Genomic DNA, 26,037 nt, shown 5'->3' with positions numbered 1-26,037 from the left:
AATTGATCCTCAAATTCAGATAAGAGAACAATAAATAAAGTTACTTAAAGTTCAAACTACATACGAGTATAAAAAAAATAAGTTGACTGATGAAACTTGCAAGAAATTTTTGCAGTCTTCTTGTGCGTATTTATCAACCAAGAGGTCGTGAATTCAAGTGCAAAAACAACGTTGTGTGTTATGATAAATGATCTCACATAGGCCAAATTGATTCCATTAAAACAAAGTTAAACAGAAAACAGAAAAATCAGACATACTAATACAGTGATGCTTAACCTAACAGGATAAAATTAGATAAGATCGAAGAGAACATAACAAGAACAAAGCCCAAGTCAGCTAGACACTGTACAGGGCAACACAACAACGCCCACATAATTAAACACACTGATAGTTTTTCTGGACTTCAAACACGACCATCCCACAAGGAGTCGGCACAAACTGCAGTGCCACCAGATGTCAAGAGACGGTGAATGTCTTCAGGAGGGTTCAATCCCAAAGTAGCAGCTCTCTGCCAACGATCCAATCTCTTCATCCCAGCACATGGCCCATACGCCATATTCAAGTCAAATTGCCTCAACACCTCTTCATTTGCATCATGACTTTCTGTCAATAAAACAATGCTCCATATCAATGAACCAACAATTTTAAAATACTCAAAAAAACATATTAAACAAACTTACTTTCAACTTTAAGGTTTTATTTCTATATCTTTATAAACAAAGCCGATAACTGCAATTATCTATAATACTACTGCAAAACAAATAGGTAGCTTTTCAATTTTAGACTTACTGCAAGTCTACAATAGTCACAATGAGACCGTGACGCCAGCAAAATGTACCATAACAGTGACTCATTTTGATGCAACAAAAAACCGGTTTCCGATTTAGAATCTAAAATGGTTCAAATTAGAGGGTGTATTTGTACAGGAGTGCACATTTATAACCGCCTTAAGTCTTGAGACCTGGTTTCAAAACCGGTACTCATCTAGTTCTAAAAATAATACACCTTTCCCTTACAATAAGCTAGATTGAAGAAAACAACCAAACACTTCAGATTGTGTTTTGACTTTCAACAAACACAATAAGCTATACACACTCCCAAACACCCTCTTAACAATTTTTTAAATTTCTCATTTACTAAACGACACCGTTTTGGTGGAAAACCACCAGTCCAAAATTTGAATCCAGTCAGGTACTCACTCTACAGTCCAATATTCAACACTACTCATATTCTTGACTATATCTATAATATATAATGAGTATAAAAATAAAATCATATATACATATAATATATACTCATATTCTGGCAGTTTCTATCCTCCGGTAAAGTTTTCCCCTTTGATGGGGTTGTGTATTATTTTTGTTGTACATATTATATATATATATATATATGTATATACCTTGGAGATCAGGAGAACCATGGGCGATTAAAGCAGGAGGTTGGGCAACATTGGATCCGAAACTGGCAGAGTGTTTGGATTTAGGGTTGGAGGGTTTGGATTTAGTTGTTGAAGGTTTACTGATTCCTGAGTTTTTCTTCTTTTGTTTGAAGAATCCTTTCATTTCTGATGCCATTGATTTGATTTTGATATTCTTGAATTTGAAACCCTAATTTTGTCAAATTTGAATTTTGAATAATGAAAAGGGTGGGGTGTTTGATTGTTTATTTATGTATGGATGATTTTGAAAATTACAATAATTGACCTTTGGTTTTGGGAAACATGTTAGAATTTGACCGTAAACAAGTTTTAATGAAGAAAATTTTATTTATTTTTAATAGCGAACTGAGGAGATAAATATGTTAAGCCAAATGTAACCTATGAACATAAAAATTTAAAAAGTTAAAATTAAATATAAAAATATAATATTTTATGAAATGATAAATATAATGATAGGAGGAATATCTAATTTGTTAGAAACATGTTTAAAAGTATTCTATACCAGAAAAGTATTTGTGCAAATACGAAAGCGACGGCGACATGATAACGATTGGTGGCTATAGCGGTGATTATTAGTGGTGATGGTGATAAATATATTGTCGAAGATAAAAGGTTTAGGGTTTATTTAGTTCATTTAAAGTAATCCGGTAATTTCTTATAAAATTTTTCAAAAATAATCTGTTAAAATTAAAATGTTTATTTCACATTTTTTTTTTAAGGTATAAATTTTTTTTAAAACAATATTGATTAAATATTAGCTCTTAAAAATATGCATAAATAATTAAATATCAACCTCAACGGTTATATGTATGCTCAAACAAATTATTCATAGTTTTAGAGATTATGTTGATCATTTTCATATTCTTTTTATACATGTTTGCGAATATTATGTAGAGTGAGAATCTTGTTCCACTATTTGGTTTTTACTTTAATAAATGCTATATCAAATATTTATCTATAAATATTTTTTTAATCAACATTATATCAAATGTTTATTATAAGAATATATAATAAATAAAGATATTTTATTCAATTTATTATATACTACTTAGAAACCATTTACAATTTACTTACTAAGTCCATCTTAAGATGAGTGCTCTCCTAATTTTACGTCTTCTGATGAAAAGCTACTTTTAATTTTGCATTTTGTTAGGGTCATGTATGTTTATGTTCGTAGGAGGTTTTAAACTTAAATCTTAGCCTAAATATTATTTTGGGTAAGTGAAAGATGACTTGAAGACAAAATCTGATAAATCCTTACACTAAGACAAAAATGGTTTGCCATTCCGCCATTCCAAGATAAACCTTAATCAACTTAAAAGCTTTTGATAAATAAAATGAAATAAGATTGCTACAAGTATTTAATTTTGGGTTAATAGTTATTGTAGAAAGGGACTAAAGGAGAAGTAACAAATATCTATATTTTGAAAACAGTAAGCTTCCAAAGGAAGCTTTTGATCAACATCGATGCCACTACTCTTATCATTCATACTTTCATAGGACGTATAGGGCTATAGACTGTAGACAATTTTCCTAAGATATGTGTTCAAAAACAGTTTATTTTCTAAAAAATCAACCCAAACAAACTTGTTCAGGTTTTATGTTAAATCCTAGAACTACGCACAAATTTTTTTTAAACATTGTTTCCTTTTTAGCTTTCAAGCTACCAAATTTGTTAATATTAATATGAAAATTTATGTAATTAGTTTTAACATATTATAAACTAACCTCATGTTATATTTCTAACTACTGTTAATACTCATAGCAATATATATAGGACGTATATGAATTGACTATATATGTAATACAATTGATTTTTTGGGGTTAATAGTTTTCAAATATATTATAAACTAACGCCTTGTTGTATTTTCTTGTAAAAAAGATACGAACCCAATTCATGGTGGCAAATCCATCAATTTTATTCATAAATCATTTTATGGTAAATGTTGATCACAAGAACATCAATGCATGGTTGGTAATTAATCGATCAATGTATGGCTGCAAAAATAGTTGGGTCGAATAGTTTGTCACTATGTCTTTTTCGATGTTAAAATAAATTGTGTTTTAACAGACACCTTGGTGCATAATAACTGGTTTAGAAATTAAGATAAAAAAAAAACAACGAAAAGGAAAAAAAATCTCGTGTCAAAGTACTTTAAATTACTGATCAGTAATGTTCATAATAAATAAATATATAATGTAAACAAGTAAATTTCGAGAATAAACATTATAAATCTAAGGATGGCAAAACTATAAATCCACTATGAAACCAGTGAACACATGTTAACGACTACAAAGGATTACACTCAAAATAATTACAGTTAATTAGCAACCAAATATCATCATTATTAAATTATTATTACTATAATTTTAGTGAATACCTAACTCAACCTAAAGAAGTGTTCAATAAACATAAAGTGACTGGCCCCACGGTTATCTAAAGGAAAATAATAATAATACCATTTCTTTTAATTAATTTACCAATATCATGTATTAAAAGCTTGTACGGTATACTTTAAAAACTGTACAGTATGATAAATTAATCAAAAGAGATGGTACGGATATTTACCAATATCACTTCCTTTATCTAAAGTTGCAACCGTTCCTTTCACCTCATGGAGTAACTCGGACGTAAAAACCCTGTGTTAATGATCAAGCAGCCCCAAATACTAGTCTAGTCCAACAAGGCCCAAGTGAGACATGTTGAAGCCCAACAAATACATAAATTCAGCCCAAAGATTTGTGAAACCACGTTAGTAAGTTCTGTTTTCCAAATTACCGATTGTAAGTTAGTCAGAGTTTTGAAAAAGTCAATTAGTTTCTGCATTATAGGCACGTTTATAATTTCAATTAATCTTCTTTTCTTACTAATTAAATAAAGAAACTTGCTCCAAAGCATTGTTTCTCCTTTCCCTACACTATCTCCTTCTTAATTCTTCTCTATGGCAGTGTTTTCATTTTCAACTCACCTGCCAGCCTACCACCATGCCCCCTCAGTTGTGACCCCAACGGCAACGACAACCCACCATCACTCACAAACCTAATGTACCAACTAATCTCCACCACTAACCAATTATCAACACACAGATTAAAGCCACTAAATTCTTTACATCAGAACTGATTCCCAATGGCACTAGGGAAAAGATTTAATAAGGAGAGCGTTTAGGAAAAGAGAGGCAATGCTTTTGGAGCATTTCTTCTTTCAAAGTAAATTGTAATTATAAATGGGAAGGGGATGAATGTAGGTTCATCACCCCGTATTCCTTATTAATTGTCACTATCTATACTATATTATAAAGCAGATCTCATTTGTTTATATTTTAAGTTTCAACATATTTTCTCAAAATGCCCCATATATCAATTATATATTTACCTAACACCCTTTCTTTCCTCAAATTTCAACCAAACATTTTTATTCTCTCCTACATAAATCATTTCTTCCTCCAATTCATTCAAAATCTTTTATCTCAAAAACCGTACATCAATAAATTATAAAATTTATATGCGTGTTCTTAAAATTTAATGCTCTTTCATTAGAGATGTCATTCGATATACTTTCGTCGAATTTTTAAATCCGAGGGCGGAGCCCGTACGTTAAGGCATTTGGCTATCACACTCTATGACCTATCACCCCCACCATCTCACCGCCGCAACACGCGGATACTTGCTCTCGTTACCTATAATGCGTAAACTATCCTATCATGCAATAGACTTTTTTAAACCTGCAACCAACTAACAATCAATAAACATAACTTATGGAATGTGGTTTCACAAATCTTGGGGCTCAATTCATTGTATTTGTTAGACTTCTTCTTGTCTTTATTATGCATAGTATGAGCTAAACTGACTTGTTGGGCTGACTAGTAGTTGGGGCCTCGACCATAACATCTTAGTTGTCCCATGAACCTGGATTTGGAGTGACTAGCGCATAGCGGCATAGGGGAAGCTGCGACAAACCCAACACAGCATCAGGCTAATGTTTTTGATTTGATACCGAACTAGTGGGAAGCCCCGCGCTTCGCTGCGGGCAAAATTTCGAAAAACATAACGACACGTAAAATTTACAACGTGTATAAGTTAAGTGGTACGTATATTCCCAAAAGTATAGCAGTAAGCTTAAAATACACAAATACATAGTACTATTTATTAGAAACCAAGTATAAGTATAAGTTGATCAAATTATATTGTCTTTGTGCAAAGACGCATGAAGTGATGTACATAATCATATATTAGTAAACGTGTTTTCAATGAAGGCCATAAAGACTAATAAAAATATTAACTCCCAAAAGTCACAAAACCATGTAATTGTAACATATGTATAACAACAATAAAAACCCACCACCTCTTTAGTACCCCATATCAATTTTTAGATGTAAGTATGTAACACATAGTTTAGGGTAAATTACAAAAATCATACCTGAGGTTTGTTCGAAACTACACTGGTCATACCTAGAATTTAAAAATTACGCGAGACATACCTATCGTTGTCAAAAACTTACACTGACCATCTGATGGTCGTCTATTTAACCGTTTAAGTCAAGTCACGTGCCTTGCATGTGAGGTATCAAAATCGTAATTTCGTGTATACTTCAGATATCATCTGTGTAATTTACTCTAATAAAAAAATATTACTCGTAAGATATTTATATGTATATTTCAATTATTAAAGTGGGTAGATATTCTATATTAAATTTCATATATATATGGTAACACTCCGGCAAGAACACTCTTAAAATAAGAACGGTGAGAACACTTAAATACAGTGCATAACTAATTATCATTATTTAAGTGTTTAACAACACATTGATACGTCAAAATCGAAAAAATCACATTTTTTATTGCATGCATCATTTTGAAGAATATGCATCTAAGATGGGTGCACAAAATAAAAAACATGTTTTTCTCTGGAACTCTAAACCCAAAATGCTACAGATTGCTAATTTGAGAAATATTTTAAGACCGTAACGAGTCTTCAAATTTGCTTTACCCTTCTAACTTTAGGAGATGACAAAAACCATATGAAAAAGTTATATTGCTTTTTAAAAAAAAAAAATTTGTATTTTTAAAAAAATTTGCTTTTTTAAAAGAATAAATCATAACAAATAAAATAATAATAATAATAATAATAATAATAATAATAATAATAATAATATAAAAGTAAAACTTTAGTGGTTTTTATAGTTATCATCCTTGTTATATTCACTATACAAAATAATAATGATATATATCATAATAATAATAAAGGGTTTAGTGCGCCGGAATGAAACAAACTGTGCCCAAAAAGTTATAGTATGCATGAACTAACGTTTTTATTTATTGTATGCATAAACTTAGTAAAAATTTTAAATTATGCAATGTGTATACGTGGCAACCCATATGAGTTGCCACGTGTATATATATTTTTTTAAAACAGGCCACGTGTAAGGTTTTGATTGGTCGGTCACAAACAATTACATGATATAAACATTTTTACTAAGTTTATGCATACAATAAACAAAAACGTTAGTTGGTACACACTATAACTTTTTAGGCATAGTTAGTTGCATTCCGTCGCACTAAACCCAATAATAAATGCGTTATTCTATCAATTATTTTTCTCGATTCATTTTTCATTAAAAAAAAACTTTTTTTTCATAATTAAATTTTTTTCTTTTTTTCTTTTTTTCATACAACCTCAATAATTGAAGTATAAATAAAACTCTAAAATTTTTAATAATTTTTTATTAGGGTAAATTACACAAATGATACCTGAAGTATACTAGAAATTACGATTTTGATACATCACATGCACAGCACGTGACTTGACTTAACAGTCAAATAGACGACCGTCAGCGATAGGTATGATCAGTGTAAGTTTTTGACAACGTTGGGTGTGTCTCGCGTAATTTTTAAATTGTAGGTATGACCAGTATAGTTTCGAACAAACTTCAGGTATGATTTTTGTAATTTACCCCATAATTTATAATACATGCGTTGTCATGAGCACATACATGCTCACTCCACGTGCTCTGAATTTCCCTCCTCATGTACTAAAAGAAAAAACTACTCATCAATGTTTTACAAATCTGTGGGGCGGTTTCTTTATACATAGTATTTTGAAAGGCCATTTTCATTCATTTACTTCATATAAAATTAATATATGTTTTCTCTCCATCGCCACACACACACACTTGTCCACCTACCTCCCTCAACCTTCATTTTTACCTCTCCTATTTGTATCTTTTAAATCCTAATAGATCCACCTCTCAATGTTTTAATATTCTCCATGTTAAAGAAGATGGTAATGGTTTGAAAAATGGCGATAAATATTCTGCAAAACTAAACAAAGTTTTATGTTTGTAGGTTTGTACCAAGCTTATGTACAAAGACCTATAAGAGTTGCTTTTGTGAGAATATCCCAGGTTGCCATTTCAACGTAAATGTTTAATATATGTTTAATACATACGAATTTTTTTTTAGTATTTCGTTTGTTATTTAGATTTCCAAATGATATAACTCAGACAAAAAAATTTCATCTTGTTGTTGATGATGAATAGAACAACAGAGTTGTAGCAAATTTATTTGATTTTGTCTTATTTATATTTAATTTGGTTGATGAAGTAAAGCACATACTATTGTACCTGATGGTTATAAACATATATGAGTGGTCGAATTTGCATTTTTTTAGATTATATATATATAAATTCATTTTCAATTAGTTATTTAATTAGTTTATGTATCTATGTTTGTTATTCATATATGTATGTATATATGTAGGATTGTTGGGTGTTTTGGGAGGATGGATAAAAAAATTTTAGTTATTTCCATTTCTTTTACTTTTAAAACGCAAGAAACTATGAAAACAGATATAGTAAAAAGGTCTCTTCATTTCATAACAGAAAAGTAAGATGACACAGTTTGATTGGATAAAGGAAGACTTTAGCCGACTTAAGCCAAAGGCAAGCCAACCAAGCCAGCACTGTAGTAGTTCACTTTAGAGAGAAGAAAGCGAAGCGGGGTGGAGGAATTGGTTAATTCGTCAGGCTCAGGATTGTTATATATATACAATGATACACAAACCATACGTACTAAGTTTTTAAATTTTCTTAATAATAAAAATATGGAATGAATTTTTTTTAATACAAGTGTTTATTATGATCACATTTCAATTTCAAATGAAAGCGATTTAAGTCCGTCGTGTTTTTTTTTTTAATTTTAACTTTTCAACTGAAGATTGATCAGGTACTCATGGGGTCCCATATGACACCATTAATAATGGGATAAAATTTATGTGTTTTAAGGATTTCTTTATAAATATACCATTATACCCTTTAATTCTATTAACACTTAACAACCCTTACACCTAGTTTTTCCCTTCCTATATTGTAAGACTTCCATCCGCACATATCCAATAACATAAAAATAAGTTAACAACTAGAGATTGAATCCCTATTCAAAGTTCAAGATAGTCATGTTTGTAATTGTTAAAACTTGTCATTTCATAAACTACCAATTTACTATTTTTTTATGACAATCATATTAAGACTTAAAACTTATTTTTAAATGTCAGCTTAAACCCAAATTTATTTAAAACTTACGATTTTTGATGACAATTATATTAAGACTCAAAAGCTAAGTTTTAAGTCTTAATATGATTGTCATCAAAAATCATAAATTGACGTATGAAATTGCAACTTTCAACAATCCACAAACATGACTAACTTGAAAACTGACTAGGTGTTTAATTTGTAGTTGTTAAGTTGCTTTTATCTTACGGGAATGTGGCGCTAGAAGTCCAAAAGTGGAGGCAGGGAAAGGCTAGGTGTGAGGGTTGTTAAGTTTATATATATATATATATATATATGAGAAAATGGAGTATGTGGCTGTTAGACACCCAAGTTTGGGTGTAGAACCCTTCACATACCAATATTTTAATATATATATATATATATATGTATGTCTGGCCCCATGCTTTTCATGGATTAAAAAAACAAGATGTTAGGGATTCTACACCCAAGTTGGGTATCTAACAGCCACATATTCCATACCATATATATATATATATATATATAGGGGACAATCAAATAAGAACAGTTTTAAAATAAGAACGGTGAGAACACCTTAAAAACATCATTTTGATGCATTAAAAGTCTATAAAACTGACATAGTGCATAACTAATTATCATTATTTAAGTGTTTAACAACACATTGATTCATCAAAATCGAAAAAAATCACGTTTTTTTTTTATATGCATCCAAGATGGATGCACAAAACAAAAAATATCCATGATGGATATGCATTAAAAATCACGTTTTTGTTGGATATGCATCATTTTGATGAATATGCATCCAAGATGGATGCACAAAACAAAAAACATGATTATTTTGATTTTGACGGATGAATTTGTTGTTAAACACTTAAATAAAGATAATTAGTTATGCACTATGTTAGTTTTATGGACTTTTAATACATCAAAATGATGTTTTTAAGGTGTTCTCACCGTTATATATATATATATATATATCAAATTTTTATTACTAAAAATAATAAATTAAATTTTGAAACATAATAAATTAGCATCTAATACTGATAACGTCGTAAACTCGTGTATTGAATACGGGCCTAAAATTTAGTGATTAAATAACAGGGTTTATAATTAATTAAGAGAGTGAATTATTAGTATATCTTTCTAAAAATTATTCTAACAATATCATCATGACACATGATACAATCTCGTATCTCTTATATAAATAAAAAAAAGATTGTGATGAGATAAGTTTTTTTTTAAATGATCTATGTATCAATTCCATACATCCTTATATGATTACTTATTTAATGTCTCTTAATTTAATTATGACATCATTTTTCATAACAAGTTTTTCAGCTTAATTGATATGTGTAATTTACCATTTGAAATTTCAAAAGTTTACATTGTCATTAAGGTCGGTGCCAACACACCCGTCGACAAGCCTTCGACAAAGTCGTCGATGGGGACTCCAATGGTCGCAACCTCGTCGACCCCCTTCCAAATTCTCCCTTTCGACCCATCGATGCTTGTGGATGGGGTGATTGTGTGCGTGGGTCCAAAAATCTTGAGTTTTATTTATTTTTTACTCTTTTTTTATAGGATATATATATGTATAGTACATACGTATAGTTGAGGAATAGATAAGGAAAAGGTGCGGTTAGTAGTGAGTGAGGAAGAAGTGATTTACAAAAGAGAAAAGTTGATTTGTCAGTGAGGATGAGGGAGGAAAGTTTCTTGGATTGGCATAGGCCTAATATGAAATTATATTGAATACCCACTAGATCTTTAATATGAAAAATTTGACCGCATTATTAAAACACATGATACAATTTATATAACAAATGCAAATTTAAATTTGGTTTATTTAATATCATGAATATATATATATATATATATATGCAAAAAAAAAGATAAAAATCATACTTATTAAATAAAATTATTTTTGTAAATGAGTTAAAACCTTTATATAACTAATTATTCCTGGGGTTAATGGCAGGGGATGGAAGGTATATATGTGATCAACAACAAATTAAAGATGGAAGGCGGGGTGGCAATCGAAATATGAGAAGAAGACATAATGGTGCTACTGTGCCATTTTTGTAAGAGGTATGGAGTGAATATATAAACGCAAAAGTCACTGGTTCAATGTGATATACAACATCAGTTATGTGTGAGGAACCACAAAAATGCATTATACATGTATGGGTATAGTTGGGTTTCATGTTTTTTTTTTCTCTATAGGGGTTTCGCGGTATTTTCAGCATTGGTAATTGTACGTTATCATTGTAGTAGAGGGTCAGGAACCATCGTATGTTTTTGAGTTGAAAGACTCAATGATTGCATTTTTGGGTGGCCTTGTAAAGAAACCGCTAATAATCATCAACTTCTGATGATTTGCTAGACAGAATTTTGCAAGAGCGTTTGCTGTTGTTAAGAGAATTGATGATATCAATGATACTTTACCAAGATTATTATGTTTTTCTCTTGGTGTGTACGTGCTTTATATGTCGTTTGCATGGGTCATGTATAACACTAGTTAAAGAACGACGCTATATTACATCACCGACACTGTCGTATTGGGTTTGAAGTTTTTTGGGAATACAAATTTGACATAGTTGATAAAATTCATTTGAATCCAAGCCAAGCAATTTGATTTGGTAACAATTTTATTTAATAAAACCATCAAGTTACGTACGTACTTGCTTTTTGTTTGTAAAGATAACATACATATATTGTCGTGTGTCTATGAAATAGATGGACCATAAAATCTTATGTGTAATAATCAATTCATTATCTTTCTTGATTATTCTCTTGATTTTTTCATTGTTAGGAGGATAATTAGGCTAACATTTGATAATGTAATAATCCTGAAAAAATTGGTAATGCTATGAACTTTTATATATTAGTAAAAATATTATCTTCAATTATTTGGGATTTTTGTGAATGTTGAGATTATTTATGTAGTTGAAGGAAACAGTGTGAAAATAACATTTCTTTTATCAACTAGCTAGCAGTTAGTTGAGCTCTTCCCTCCCAATGTGGAACTACCCATGTCGAGTCATCCACCACGATGGGCTTGTAGTGTGGAGTGTAGACCATGAATCAGAGAGCGATGGACAACCACGAGGCCGACATAGTTGGTCCATTACATCTATATGCTTTCAATCATAGGATAGAAATCCAAAAGGAAGGTAGGATAAGAAGTTCCTTTTTTTATTTTTTTTTAGCTTATTTTTTTGAGAATTTTTTCCACTTTTTTTTTTATTCTTTTATTAATTAACTCATTCCAAAAAAAAAAAAAAAAAAAAAAAAAAAAAAAAAAAAAATCTAATCCGAGTTAGTGAGCTATATATATAAGGGTACGGGACGGGCTTTACCCTTAAGAATATTAATAAGGGTAGCTGGTGAGAGTGATAAGTCATAAATGATGATAGATCATAAGGGGTGATCGGTGATAAAATGATCTACCTAAACTATATCCGTTCTTCGCCATCGTGGCTCATCAATAAACTGACAGGCTTCTGTAATATTATTTTTGATCCTGTAATATTAATTTTGATATTATTTTCAAAAAGTTATCATTCTCAATATGAAGTACAATTCTGATTAATATTATTTTTTAAAAAACATTTATCCAACTGAACTATATTTGCACATAAACAGATCTAAACAACTAAAATGCACCAAAGCTGAAATTAGAAACACACAATTATATATAAAGCCGAAAAAATATAACGATAATATTACTAAATCTAGACAAAACTTTCTGGATCATAACACAATATGCTAATACAAACATCAAGTTGTAAAAGCATCATTCAATGCACAACCAAGATACATTTAATAATTTTAGTATCACTTATTTGGATCATATTCTTCAAAACTGTTTTTAAATCTTTCCACCATTTTTATTTCTTCTTCTTTGCTAAGCTTACAATTCCGCCAATCCGCTCTATCTGCCATATTCAACAAACCTGCCAAAACCTGCAACTCACAAAACATGTATGTAAAATTTTAACTTATATCCCCGCAACTTGTTTTAAGTTGATGGTCACAAGAAACACAAAAGGGAACATGTTATATCAACTCGGGTTTCTAGGATTTTCAATGTATATCATTCAATTATAATACACTAACGAGTATCAAAGTAAGAAAATTCACACAGAAAATCCAGCATGATAATTCTCAATTATAATAGTCACAATATTTGTATTGTATCAGATAATACACTGCAAATGTAAATGTATATCCATAAAACTGATGCAGTAAAATACTAGAAACTCACCTCACGGCCAAACTGCACTGGAAATTTCTCGTTTTCTTCCACAACATGCGATAATATTATACCTCCAGGGAGTTCCACATAGAATAAACTGCACTTTTCATTAAATTGAGCTCGTAGCAATTTTCGTCCCTCAGAACTTCTGTCACCTGCAATCAAAAGATTAAATCAAGACTCAAGCATCTAATATGTATGTAATACATAGGCCAGCAATTTGCTTTATTAGCAATATGTTTGTTACATAAGGCAAAAACGTTTCCAATAGCTATTACTTTATCTATATCAAACGGTAAACTTACTTTTTAAAACCATAAACTCGAATCCCAACTTTTCAGCAGCTAAATTGAAAATATCCTGAAGAGCAGATGCTCTGTTTAAAGGTATCGGGATAGCCTGCAATTACTATAAACTATAAGAAAAACATAATCGCCTTTGTTAAAATTTTATATAAGACAAATAAAGACTCAATACCTGAAGATTAGCATGACTTGTTTTTATGTAAACCCACTCGAAGAACACAACTTCTTTTTTGTGGCTCTTAAAATAAGCTTTAAGACTATTTTGAAATTTAACGAACTCGATCTCACATTCTTGGGGTGAAGATAGAGTATTGGGTAGATGCTCAATCGGTAGTATGAGTATATGATCTTGAACTAGTGGTCCTTTAGCAAGCGCACAGTAGCAATTTTCACCAACACTTGTGATTAAATGTGACTCCACATTTGGACTTGATAGACAAAACCAGCATTCCTTTGACCTGAAATTTAACATATAAGAGAATGTGTTAATACTAAAAGGGTGATGCATACAATTTGCACAGTTAAACTATTTTCGACTTTAATGCATTCGCTAAGCACTAACCTGCTTCTTTCTTCCTGCAAACTGTGCTTATAGTTGCAATCTCCTCTTTCACATTTTCCTTTATTCAAAAACTCAAAGCATACACCCCTCATAGATTGTTCCCTTGCATCCATATCATGAAAAAAATGGCATTTATCTCCTCGTGGACAATCACCAGAAGAAATAAATTTAAAACACAACTTTTGAGTGTCACCGCCTCCAACTTTTTGCCGTTTCGAGACATCGTATCGCCAATACTGTGGATCATTTGCCACATCAGAAGATCTTTTTTCGGGTTCCTTTTCCACATATGTATAAGGAGATAAGGTAGTATTTGGTGGTTTAGTAGATATCTCATTAGAAGACATGGTAGATGCTGGAGTTGGAGAAATCGCATGAATAAATTTCTGAATATCAAAAACAAATGTCAGATGTTATAGCAGAAATGGTCAAATTATATACACTGTTAAGTGAAACAAACCTGTTTAGATGCATTTCCTACTGCCGCTAATCCTATAAAACGGGTTATGTGTACAGCATCAACATTTAGATATGGTTCACGAGCATAATATACACCCTTAGTTCCTGTAACATGGTACCTAACATAATAGAAACTTCATTACTAAATACTAACCAAAACGACCAAAAAGGACATTTGAGTTCATTAGTTACCGGGGCTTAATCTCTGCAACTAACTCAGATATTGTCGCATCACCACCAGGCGAATCCAATATTCCCGGAGGAATATCAGTTGTTGAAGCTCGATTCAAGATTCCACTGGGCCATTCGTTAGTAAGAAGTAATTAAGGAAACCAATACAAACGATAACGTACCACACCTATTATAACAATATAAATAATAGGATGGGTGAAAGAAATGTAACAAGGATATGTTAGGAATATGTCAATGATTCCAGGTTCCTCGGCCAAGGCCCGGAGTGCATCAATATCATCTTGACTGTATGTTCCATACATTTGACCACTTGATGATTTCCTACCAGATAAGTATGCCACAGACAAACCTAAAACGAATACAGTAATCAGTTGTCACGATTGTTTAACGGAAATAATATAAACATGTCAAAACGACATGCCCATTTAAGATTAAGATATGTCTGCTTAAGTCATACGCATCTATAAATAAAGATAATTACATTTAATTTCCTCTTAAGACAATTTATATAAAGCAAAAGTAATAGAGTTTACAAACTTTCAAGAATATGATCGGTCACTGTTAGATCTAAACTATTACCGAGCTTGAGTTGTTTCACATAAATATTTCGTCCGAGAAAACTGAGTTTCATATATTCTACACTGTTTGTTGGCTCTAACTAAATCATGAAATTTTGACATCTTCTTAACAAACCAATTCAAATGGCCTATTTAATTAATTCACTTTGGCTTGTTTAAATTTCAGAAACTATGTACACATCAAAACAACCAAGTCATCAAGAAAAGCACTTATAAATAAACAATCCCAACGACCCATAGGCGGAACCTACATTCTGAATAGGGGTAGCCCGAGCTACGGGTCCGTTAAATTGATGTAGCGTTATTTTTTCCGAAAAATGATATATTTTTTTATTGATAACTACAGGTCTAAGTAATATGGATACCGGTCAATGTAACTACTAATGCTAGACTTTTACAAGATAAAAAAGTTATAAAGACATACTTGTGCAACTAAATAAGAAATGAAAACTACCAAAATGCTGTAAAACTCTTAAAAACAGCATTTGTTTTTCCCATAAATATATGTATATGTATATACACAAAGAAGAATATAAAATACAAATTAAAATCAATAATAAATAAAGAATACTAACCATGGAGAGTGAATTTGCCACTGCCTTTCAACCAAAATAAATTATCTGTAATTTTCAAACCATCCATTTTAAACCCTTGATTCCCAGTCTCTTTAGCAGCTGCTGACAAAACCTTAACGGCACCAGCTCCATAATCACCAATAAAGTAAGTAGGTAACGGAATATTCTTCCTTCCGTCAATGTACTCCGTTAACTCATCTAACCCTTGTGAAGATTCAGGAAAAAATTGGCCCACGCATAACAAGGCATCAAAAGGACCAGTTGATTTATTAACCGATGAGACGCGTTTGAAAAGCTGGTTTAGATGGCCAATGGGATCTCCAGATAGCAGAATCCTTGGGGGCGCCATTTATTAATTTTTCGTTTTCTTTTTTATTTTTTTTAATTTGGGAGAGAAACTCAATAGAATTAAGTCGCAGAGTTTTGGGTTTTGGTTTGGTTTGGTTTCGAGGGGATACCTTTGACTTAGAATGCAATTTATACGACACACTTTTTATAAAAAAGAAATTTAGGTCATGAGGTTTTCTTCTAACAACTTTTTTTCTCCTAAGGGCATGTTAACATATTCTCATAAGTTACTCTTTTTTTTTTTTTTTTTTTTTAACCTTTTTTCATATTAGGCCCTATGTTATCTTTTTTGTTACATATTATTTTTGTAAGTTTTCTAGCTCTTTATTTTTAATTCTACATCTACCATTGATTTATGGTAGTTAGTTTTACTTTTTTTTTTTATCACCTAAACGATTTTATATATATTAATGTTCATCTTTACAAATTACATACAACAACGGTACCCAATCCGACAAAAGCCGGGTATCCAATCTGACAAAATCCAACTTTGGGGAAATTAGAAATGTAGACAGCCTTACACCTACACGAAGGTAGAGAGACTGTTTCCAAAAGGATCTCCGGCCAAAAAGAGGCAAAAGATTGAGAGGTAAAAAGTTTAGTAACCATACATGTTGGTTGAGTCGTCTGACTACAGTACAATTAAAGAAGAATAACAGACACCGCATAACACACTTTAGCGTAAAATGGACAATACATAGTAAAAAGAGCATTTAAACCTATTAAACATCAACCTACAAATGTAATAAACATGTCCATGTGTATATACAACCAAGCAGTGATCCAACACGTACGAGCGTTATGTGTAAGAACTCCCTTAAATCCCCTCACAGCAAGCCAAATAAGCAATAGAATTGAACGAGACATACATAGAACTCTTCTAAATTACATATATAATTCTATTTATTTTTTTGTTTTAACTTTTTAATTATACGGTCAGGGTTTAACCCGGGTTGATTAGCTAGTTAGTTTTAAAAATAGATTATACGTTTTAAAACAAACCCGAAATTGGTCAATAACCGGATTTGACTCAACCCGGTTCGGGTTTAACCCAACTCGGCGGTTACTAGCCAGTTTGGGTTTTCAGTTATTTTATCAGGTTGACGCCGAGTTGAGATCACATTTGGTTCGGCTTAGGTCAAAAAATTTGGTAAAACCTGGTCAATACCCGATCAAAGTTTGACCAAAATTACTTTCAAACTGGGTCGGGTTGGGTCAAACCCGATTTTGCCCCGTTGACCAAAAAGACGAGTTGGGTTCGGGCCAGACTGAATAAAAACTGGTTTTTGTACACCACTAACCAGAAATCTACTTGAATGGATCTCATTGACCATATGGAGCACACATACATTTCAGGTCTACCACTAGTTTTTTAGAATTTGTCTTGGTCGTTTAAAGTTTGAACATTTTTCAATTCCAAGTTTAAACTGTAAACATATAATGTAGAACAAAAGTAAATATCAGCTACTCGTAGTGTATAACTATCATATCAGTTGCAGCTAAACCATATACAATGCAAAGTAGAAACAACAGTATAACATAATTATGGCAACTTGAGTTGTCAGAGTCCAAAGGCAACCCTCTGTACATAATCAGGGCGCCTCTTGCTAGGCATCCGAAGCAATCCTGTGATTTGGAGTTCTGTTACTGCCCTGCAAAATCGTGCTCTGTAGATCATGAAGTTAAGTATTTCAACGATATTCACAAACATACATGACTATGTGATCAGGTGTGTGCAACAAGACCAAACTATAACTTATGTTTTGAGAATGTGGACCAAAATACCAGACAATGGGACTCAGATGTAAAGCAAGAGACTGATGCTTAACTTAATACCTAAACCAAGCTGTTTCATAAGTAAATTTAAAATGAATCCAATATCAAAAACCAAACCAGGTTTTTTTTTTTTTTTGCTATAAAATTTAATGGTTTGATATGGGTCTGATTGGTGTTACTGAATCTGACATTAGTTTTGCACACTACTAAATGCGACTAGACAAAAACAAATGAACAGTACAAGGAACAGATGTATCAATTTTTGGTGAAATGCAAACAGAAATTAATGCTGTAATGAGGATACTGAATGGAGGCCTCTTTTATATTTTGAGGTTCAGCCATAGTTTTTCTTTTTTTGGGAGATGGTGAAACCTTTGACCTGTTCCTTTCTTTCATAGTTCGTTGAAAGATGATAGCTCTGAAAGATTGATACCAATCATGTAGATTGATAAGATCACCATGCTCCTGAGCTAGGATATACCTGCAACGCAAAGTGCAGAAGTTGCAAGTCGTATAGAACATGATTACAAGTTTTTAGTAGTATCAGACCCTATGATTTTATCTCCATGAGTAAAGTTACCCCTAAATGTAGAAAGACGGGCGAACCAAGCAAATTAAGGTCACAGCTCATAACAGGGTCAGGTTTAACTTTAATCATTTCTTAGTACGGGTTAAACAAAGTAGTAGGATTTACCTGCAAAAACTTTTCATATAGTTTATAATTGTTTGACAGTTATTTATTGGCCATATGATTAGAAAATAGTACATTACTCTATTTCTTTTAAGACGAAATACTTAGGAGGCATGCTTTAGACATAGACTTTTAGTATATTCGAACCAATTTTGACCAATCGAACTCTTTGGCATGTTCTCCTTGGCTAATATTTGTTACGTTTCCCAAATGACCTATGAAGATGAAATACAGTCCAAATGGACCCAAACTTGCCACCTCTACTTTCCCCTTCGAAGGTTCATAGTACAGAAAAATGTGATTGAGGTTCATATATGATTACTAATTAATGTCGTCTAAAATGACTTACATTAGTGTTGTATCATGCATTGATGATGAAATTGTAGCATTGCCACTTTTGTTGCAACAACTGCAATTCAAGAGGCTGTGGCTATCCAGTAGATCAAGTTGGATTCTCCTCCTGGGATCTCCAAATAGTGCCTACGAAGCAAACATAATACGATTATGATAGTACATTTAATCGTCGATATGTAAAGTCAAAATAAATTAAACTATTGTGTCAGTCAAAATCGCACAATTCAAAATAATGTCGTGCAGCCCTTTCAAGCTTCAAAAATACTAGTCAATGAGAGTTCCATTGAGTAACCACAATAAACCTATTTAGCATAGGAAGCAACATTAACCCATTTACTTGTGATTTTATCAATTGGGGAAAGGGAGATGCGCCAAATGAGTTAAAAGTCACCACAAGTCTATTTGTAGTGCATAGTGCATACAACCTTCTTAAAATGTTTTTACTCCATGATTTATATTAGAGCTTCAGGGAGAAAAGATATTGCTTTAAATCATAACTGACACATTATAATTTATTTATTTAATAAAAAAAAAAAATTACCAGCGGAGTCTTTGCAGGTAAAGAAAACCTGTCTCTGTTCATTTTAACCCATACTAAAATATCGAATCATTTTAACCCAACCCTCCAATATCACCACCTCTCTATTTGCCTTTAATTTCTTAAGTGAATGGCACGATCATTCAGAAATACATAATAAGATATGCACTAAACAAACAAGTTCTTATAGTTCTCTCTAGTCCCATGCAAAACGCAAGTAGATTAGCAGAAAAACTTCTCATTACTTACAGCCTGTAGTTTGTCGACATTCTTAAAGCAAACCATTTCGTGGAAAGCAATGCACTCAATGGGCTGCATATGTTCTCTGATTCATAGACAGCAACCACATAGAGAACATTAGAACATAAAATCCTATTTAATACTGATTACTGAACTATAAGTGATGTGAATCGTGATAAAGGTAGGAGCTGGGTTCAAGTGTATACTCGGCAGAGGAAGAAACAGAAGAAACAGCTCATTGGTTAAGGGCTTTTGAGTCCAGTACCAACAGCCAATCAGTTAAGGGGCGTTAAGTGTTTTATTTTATTAATTATATGTCGTTACTTGTCTCCAAGTTAGGTTATGATGTCTTAGTTAAAGAAGACATGTGTGCCATTAGTTTTAATCCAATCTATAATTTTCGTTCTGTGGAACTCAGTGAGCTACTAAAGCTCGAATCCAGCCTATCATTGTGAAAAGCCGGCTTTTTTTGGGTTATTGTTCGTGTTACCAATCTGATTTAATACCAATCAATAGGTTCATAAAGATCTTTATTGTTTTCCTCGTGGAATTATAAGTATACAAGAACCCATTCATAAATACGGGCTTAAATAATAAAATGGCAATTAAAGCTATGAAATAACAATTAGAAAGCAATTACCTTGTCATGATACTAATCAGTGCAGTAGCTTTCTCGTTTAATGCTTTTGTACTTTTATCTAAATTTCCAACATTCCGGGTTGTTTGTCTCCTGTTATAAAAAAGAGGTTAACATTTATGCCAATAGTAAATACTAAACTTATAGAAATTTTAATATTTCTGTTTATCTTGCTGCCACGTGAAACTTCCAGCTAGTCCTTCGAACAAAAGGAATTGAAGTGGCAACAGGGGCGCATTGGGCTGGTTGGATAATGATCATCATGGGACGTCAGAGATGAGTTAGGTTGAGCCACAAACAATATAATTTCTTCAACAAACCTACTGAAAAAGTTATAAACGTACAATTACAGTTTGGGCGACTTTCATCCCATTTTAACTGAGTTCCCTTTTAACAAAATTTTTATTATCCGACTCATTCAACAAAACCAACCCATTCAAAAGTAAAAGACCAAAACCCCATGGATTATCATCTTTCTATTATAATTTTCTTAATGATCATAATACTTTATCATAACAAATCAATGGGATCATTAACAGCATAAGCATATACGGTCGCTCATCAATTTAATGATGCCAATGATGCTTATTCATTCTCATGTTAATATGTCACCACCAATAAATTTTCAATTTAATTATTAATCGTTAACCTTCGCAATCTTACAGTTCAAATGAAGCATTACCTGGATCGGCTTGGTGGCTCTTTGAAATTATCATCTTCCGAAGTCTCTTGCAACTGAAGCTCCTTTACTTTCTCATGAATCTAGAGTTAAATAGAAGTCAACTGGTCAACATCGATCTAGAGTTAAATAAAAGTCAACTGGAGCATTACCTAGATCTGCTTGATGGTTCTTTGAAATTATCAATTCCCTCAAATACAAAACACATACCTCATTGACACCATCTGTTTGTTTACTCCACTTTGCAAGCAACTGAAACAAAGCAGCAGGCTGCAGGTCCCTGCGAGATAACAAAGCGGTATTACTGTGAATTTCAAACTTGTAACACATATCGTTATATTGGCAAAGATCATACACACTAAGCAACTTAGAACCATTAGAACAGAAGATTTAACCATACTGGTGTGGAGATATTCAGAAATAAATGATGTGACACGTTATAGCAGACTATAGTTGTAGATGTTTATTGATGTGCAGCCATAACTTAGACCAACAACAAAACATAGGCATATCACTGATATTAAACCAAGCAGAGATTAACAAATGATATCAAAATCATACAAATCACGGAACACGTTTATACTTTCTACTTACCTTACCTGGCGAATTGTATTGCCAATTAAACCACCCTTATGCATTTTCATTGATTGGCCATCCATACCGTGGATCCATGAAGGTCTTTGAGTATCAGGTCTCGACTCTAAATGATAAGAATGCCCCAGGTTGTAAAGCTTTGGATCCAATGCCTCGTGATACAAGTCTAAGAGCGCGGTTTTCTGATTCTTTCCCGCTTCATGCAAACACTGCAGCAAATTACCTTTTCAAGGTTCATAAAACAATATAACAAAGAAGGAGAAATAAAGTGCTATTCATTCTAAAGTTGCAAAACACCACAAACATCGCACACTAGAACTAATTATTCTGGTATATATTTGTTAACAAAAGTATCATTTATAATGTTACATTGTTACTTCATGTAACAATCATCAGATGTGACAGTAATCTCAAAACTTAGGTGAATAAGAATTCGGGTCTCACCGAAACCACACAGCTCCACAAGTTCAATGCTTCCTTCATTTTTGATGGTCCACCTAACAAAACTTCATTTGTTGGTTCAGAAAGTCTCCTTGCAAGAAGATTAATAAAATTAACTTAGTACACATCCAATTCTATGAATTTTTCAAAGCATACTTTTCACAAACGTGCTTGGCAATAGTGATGACTATCTTAAGTACCTTATACAAGATGGAAGCTCAAGGGCTTTCTTGGGCCATGCCCCTGGTTTCCCACTCTGTGTTTCCTGTATAGTTGTACTAAATTATCATTTTTTTCAACCCACATATATGCATAACTACAACACCATGAAAAAGAAAAACAGAACCTATATTTATATGTACATATAGATACACAAATGCCTATATCCAAGGCACATAAGAGAAAAGTGTTTTATTTTATTGATTATATATTGTGTTTAACGGACGACAGAAAGTAATAAAAAGCAAAGAAATTGTCCTAGTAACTGGAAAAGAAGCATCAAAGACGAGAAAACAAAATAAACTCGACAGTGGGCATAATTGGTCAAAAACAAAATCCTGACTAACCTCTTCATCAAGTAAGCCATTCACTGTGAAGCTTAAAGGCTCCATAAGAAAATGCTGAACAAGTGCCATCTGCAGAAAATTTGTTACCAATTAAATTAATATATTATACTACCTCCTCTCGTATTGATAAGTAGTGGTGACAGCAGGCAAGATGGGAGGATTAGGTAACAGGTCATCCTTAGGGCGGGTAGATATGGGATGGGTTGACGTGCAAAAAATATTACTACAATAATAACCTAAATCTCTGATTATAACAATTTAAGATATTACATGCCTTTAAAAAGGACTGGGCAACTTTCAACCCACTCCCATTTAGCTGTTTTTATTATTTGAAATGTTGATAAAACACAGCTCAAGTCAACCCATTCATAAGTACATCATGGGCTGAAATTGTCACCTCTACTCGTAAGCTAGAAAATAAAAAATGATAATAGAGACACTTATGGTTCAGCAATTAACCTTTACAGCTCTAATTAAAGAAGTCAATGTTCCATCCTGTCTCAAGAAACAATTTCTCATGAAACCTGCAACCTTGTGGCCAACTAAAAACCCAGAGCACGGTTTTACAAAGACTGCTTTAATGATGGCATCCAGTCTATCAGCTGGAGATCCCAATAAGAACTTGGAAGGAGAAAGGTGTTGAACTGCTTTGGAAGAAAGAATGCTTTTTGGGGCATCAAGATTTGTTGCAACCCCCAGTATCAAAATTACTGGGATCTTAATCACCCATTCACTGATTAAAGCACAAAATGGTTATATGACATGCATGAAGAGTAAGGCAAATAGTAGAGGTGTCAGTTTGGAGCCATTTACTAACGAATGGGTGGATTTAGCTTATCTTTTCTGTAATCAGTCAAACGAATAAATTTACAAAAAAAATAGCTATTCAGAAAGCAAATGGTTAAGATGGGCTGAACAGGCCAAAAGTCGCCCAAAGTGTTGTTTTGGTGCACTAAACCTTTTCATCGAAGACTTGATAATTACATATGACACACAATTATTTATGGAAAGTTATAGATTTTGGACAAAAGTTATATTTGGCCAACCCCAACCATCTTGACGCGTATCAAAGACGGAAAAAACTGTACATCAGATATTCACGTTGCATGTTCATTGGCCATTTTACCCTCAAGAAGATTACCCTATTGCACACCACATACATTCAGGTGAGGGTTTAAACTAATTTTAGAAAACCGTGTGGTACGCAGAGTAAAAAATGCGGGTGTAGAAATAACCACCGTGCCAACAAGATTACCCCTTTTGGACCTATTACCCAAGCCATCTGACCGGCTCATTAGCCACCTCCAGCCAATAGTAAAGAATCCATGTTCTTGTGCTACCATACCTTAACATAAGTATGAAATCAGAAAGTACAGGTCCACTGCATCTGTCCATATCTTCAATAATAACAACCACAGGGCGCGTAAAATTCTCTTGCTCCATGTACCAAGATGCTAAGATAGAAATGTCGGCAGACTATACAGATAAGAGGGTAGAACAAACATAGAAAGAATTAAAAAGGGGAGATTGAAAAGATGGTTTAATAAGTAATGATCACAAATCTTACATCAATGCTATCCTTTAAGATCTGCCTCGACAGACTTCTTAAACAACCACCTATCCCACTCTTGGCTGAGAAATCCACTGATGAGAGGTTAGCCACATGGCAACCATGTGAATCTAAATGTATACCAAGATCCGCAAACGTTTGAAGATCATCAACAAATTCCATGTTGTCTGCAAATCAGTGGGTGTTTATTCAGTCCTTACATGAACCATGACAAAAACCTCATGATTAGTAGAGCCAACTCCATAATTGGTCATACTTTATTTATTTAAATCGACAAATTTCAACGGAGATTCCTAACAAAATTAATAGCTTAAAGCACTTGAATTTTAAGAAACTCACTCATTACAACTAGGGCGGTGAAAATTTGTTTAGCTGTAACATCGGTTACAATAGGGTACGAACAAGTAGCTTTGTTAGCATCGGGCCTCCCTCTCGAACAGATTGCATCAAATGATTTGTGCACCCACCTATCTATCTCAGTAAATACATCAGCATTGATGTTATGCAAAACATCCTGCATTACGGAATAAATGTCATATTACAGAGTTACATCGAACAAAGAAGAAATACCCACTTATTTATTTACTTCCTTTATTAATTTAAGTGTCGAAAAACTCAATGAAGGGGTTCAAGTTCAACATTGTTTGAAGAAGGATTTTTACAAATTTTAGACACTAACCTTAATGGTCAATTCAATTTTCATCCACGCTTCGTGAAAGTTTTTCATTCTCATTATCTCATGCACTCGATCATCGGAAACATCATCTTCATCACTAGTAGCCAATGACGCTGACAAATTAACCTTAACTTTTCTACTCGTCCTTCCAACCGATTTTGTAACACGTTGTTGGCAAGTAGATGCTTTATGAAGCACAAAAAATGGCTGTAAAAGTTAAGATAATAACTAATAATCAGTTCTCCATTTGATATCATTTCATAAATTTAGTTTCTAAAATTCAACTGCTTGATGCCTACTACATCCAATATAACAAGATTCTTTTTGGTTTGCCCATATGGTACAAGTTACTAATTTAATTTCTTAGAAGACCTAATCTACACTCAAATTTTGTCACTTTGAAGGTAACTTGTAACCCAAATACCTTCAAAAACCGTAAATCTTGGCAATTTGGATCCATGACAAAATTTAGCTTGTATAGTGTTTTTCGACCCATATTTTAAGTCAATAGAGAACCCAAATAGTGTCATGTCATCCTCGTAAGCTAAATTATGTCACGTCATATCCGATTCGACACCATTTTACGCATTCTAGCTAGTATTCGGGTTACACATTGGCAAGATATTAAACAAAAATTTGATAGTGCATTGCCCTACCGAGAAAAACGGATAAAAGATACACTGTATTGCATTGTTATGTTAAATAAATGACCCCAATTGTATACCAATCAAAAAAGCCCCTAAATCTCTCTCTCTCACACACACACACAAACAAATTACAATACTTTTGACCTTTAATTGAGATATATTTATACAAATTAGAAACAAATAAAGTAAACGTTGAATTTTATAATTACAATATATATATATATATATATAGATGGTGCCATCGATTGAGTATATATAAGCGCAGTGAAATGAATAATTAAATAAGAATAAGATATAATTATTACAATTATAATAAGAAATAAGAACCTTGATATCGTTATCGGAAATATCAGGAAGTGACACGTCATCAGCTGCAGCCGGTGCCAT

The 26,037-nt window shown here is 32.5% G+C and overlaps 3 protein-coding genes across 3 annotated transcripts; all 3 read right to left on the bottom strand.

Annotated features, from left to right (window-relative positions):
- Nucleotides 1-198: 198 nt before the first annotated feature.
- LOC122589421 (DNA polymerase delta subunit 4) lies at nucleotides 199-1,650 on the bottom strand. Its single transcript, XM_043761715.1, has 2 exons — nucleotides 1,400-1,650; nucleotides 199-603 (listed from the first exon to the last, which is right to left on the bottom strand). Exons 1-2 carry the CDS (start codon nucleotides 1,572-1,574, stop codon nucleotides 404-406), a joined length of 375 nt encoding a protein of 124 aa, XP_043617650.1. The 5' UTR covers nucleotides 1,575-1,650; the 3' UTR covers nucleotides 199-403.
- Nucleotides 1,651-12,664: 11,014 nt separating this feature from the next.
- Nucleotides 12,665-16,341, bottom strand: LOC122588645 (zinc finger CCCH domain-containing protein 64). The gene is made up of 9 exons (XM_043760801.1): nucleotides 15,894-16,341; nucleotides 14,960-15,089; nucleotides 14,741-14,860; nucleotides 14,550-14,667; nucleotides 14,090-14,475; nucleotides 13,700-13,985; nucleotides 13,528-13,621; nucleotides 13,232-13,377; nucleotides 12,665-12,930 (listed from the first exon to the last, which is right to left on the bottom strand). Exons 1-9 carry the CDS (start codon nucleotides 16,240-16,242, stop codon nucleotides 12,802-12,804), a joined length of 1,758 nt encoding a protein of 585 aa, XP_043616736.1. The 5' UTR covers nucleotides 16,243-16,341; the 3' UTR covers nucleotides 12,665-12,801.
- Nucleotides 16,342-17,684: 1,343 nt separating this feature from the next.
- LOC122587526 (origin of replication complex subunit 3-like) lies at nucleotides 17,685-26,037 on the bottom strand. Its single transcript, XM_043759711.1, has 17 exons — nucleotides 25,978-26,037; nucleotides 25,007-25,210; nucleotides 24,667-24,841; nucleotides 24,325-24,494; nucleotides 24,103-24,233; nucleotides 23,217-23,490; nucleotides 22,758-22,826; nucleotides 22,392-22,456; nucleotides 22,195-22,279; nucleotides 21,751-21,959; nucleotides 21,367-21,436; nucleotides 21,160-21,239; nucleotides 20,481-20,570; nucleotides 19,850-19,925; nucleotides 19,058-19,188; nucleotides 18,322-18,498; nucleotides 17,685-17,908 (listed from the first exon to the last, which is right to left on the bottom strand). Exons 1-17 carry the CDS (start codon nucleotides 26,035-26,037, stop codon nucleotides 17,803-17,805), a joined length of 2,172 nt encoding a protein of 723 aa, XP_043615646.1. The 3' UTR covers nucleotides 17,685-17,802.

Source organism: Erigeron canadensis, chromosome 2 (genome assembly GCF_010389155.1).
Source record: "Erigeron canadensis isolate Cc75 chromosome 2, C_canadensis_v1, whole genome shotgun sequence".
Taxonomy (NCBI): domain Eukaryota; kingdom Viridiplantae; phylum Streptophyta; class Magnoliopsida; order Asterales; family Asteraceae; genus Erigeron; species Erigeron canadensis.
The sequence above is the reverse complement of the archived record's forward strand: the minus strand, read 5'-3'. Positions and strand labels throughout refer to the sequence as shown.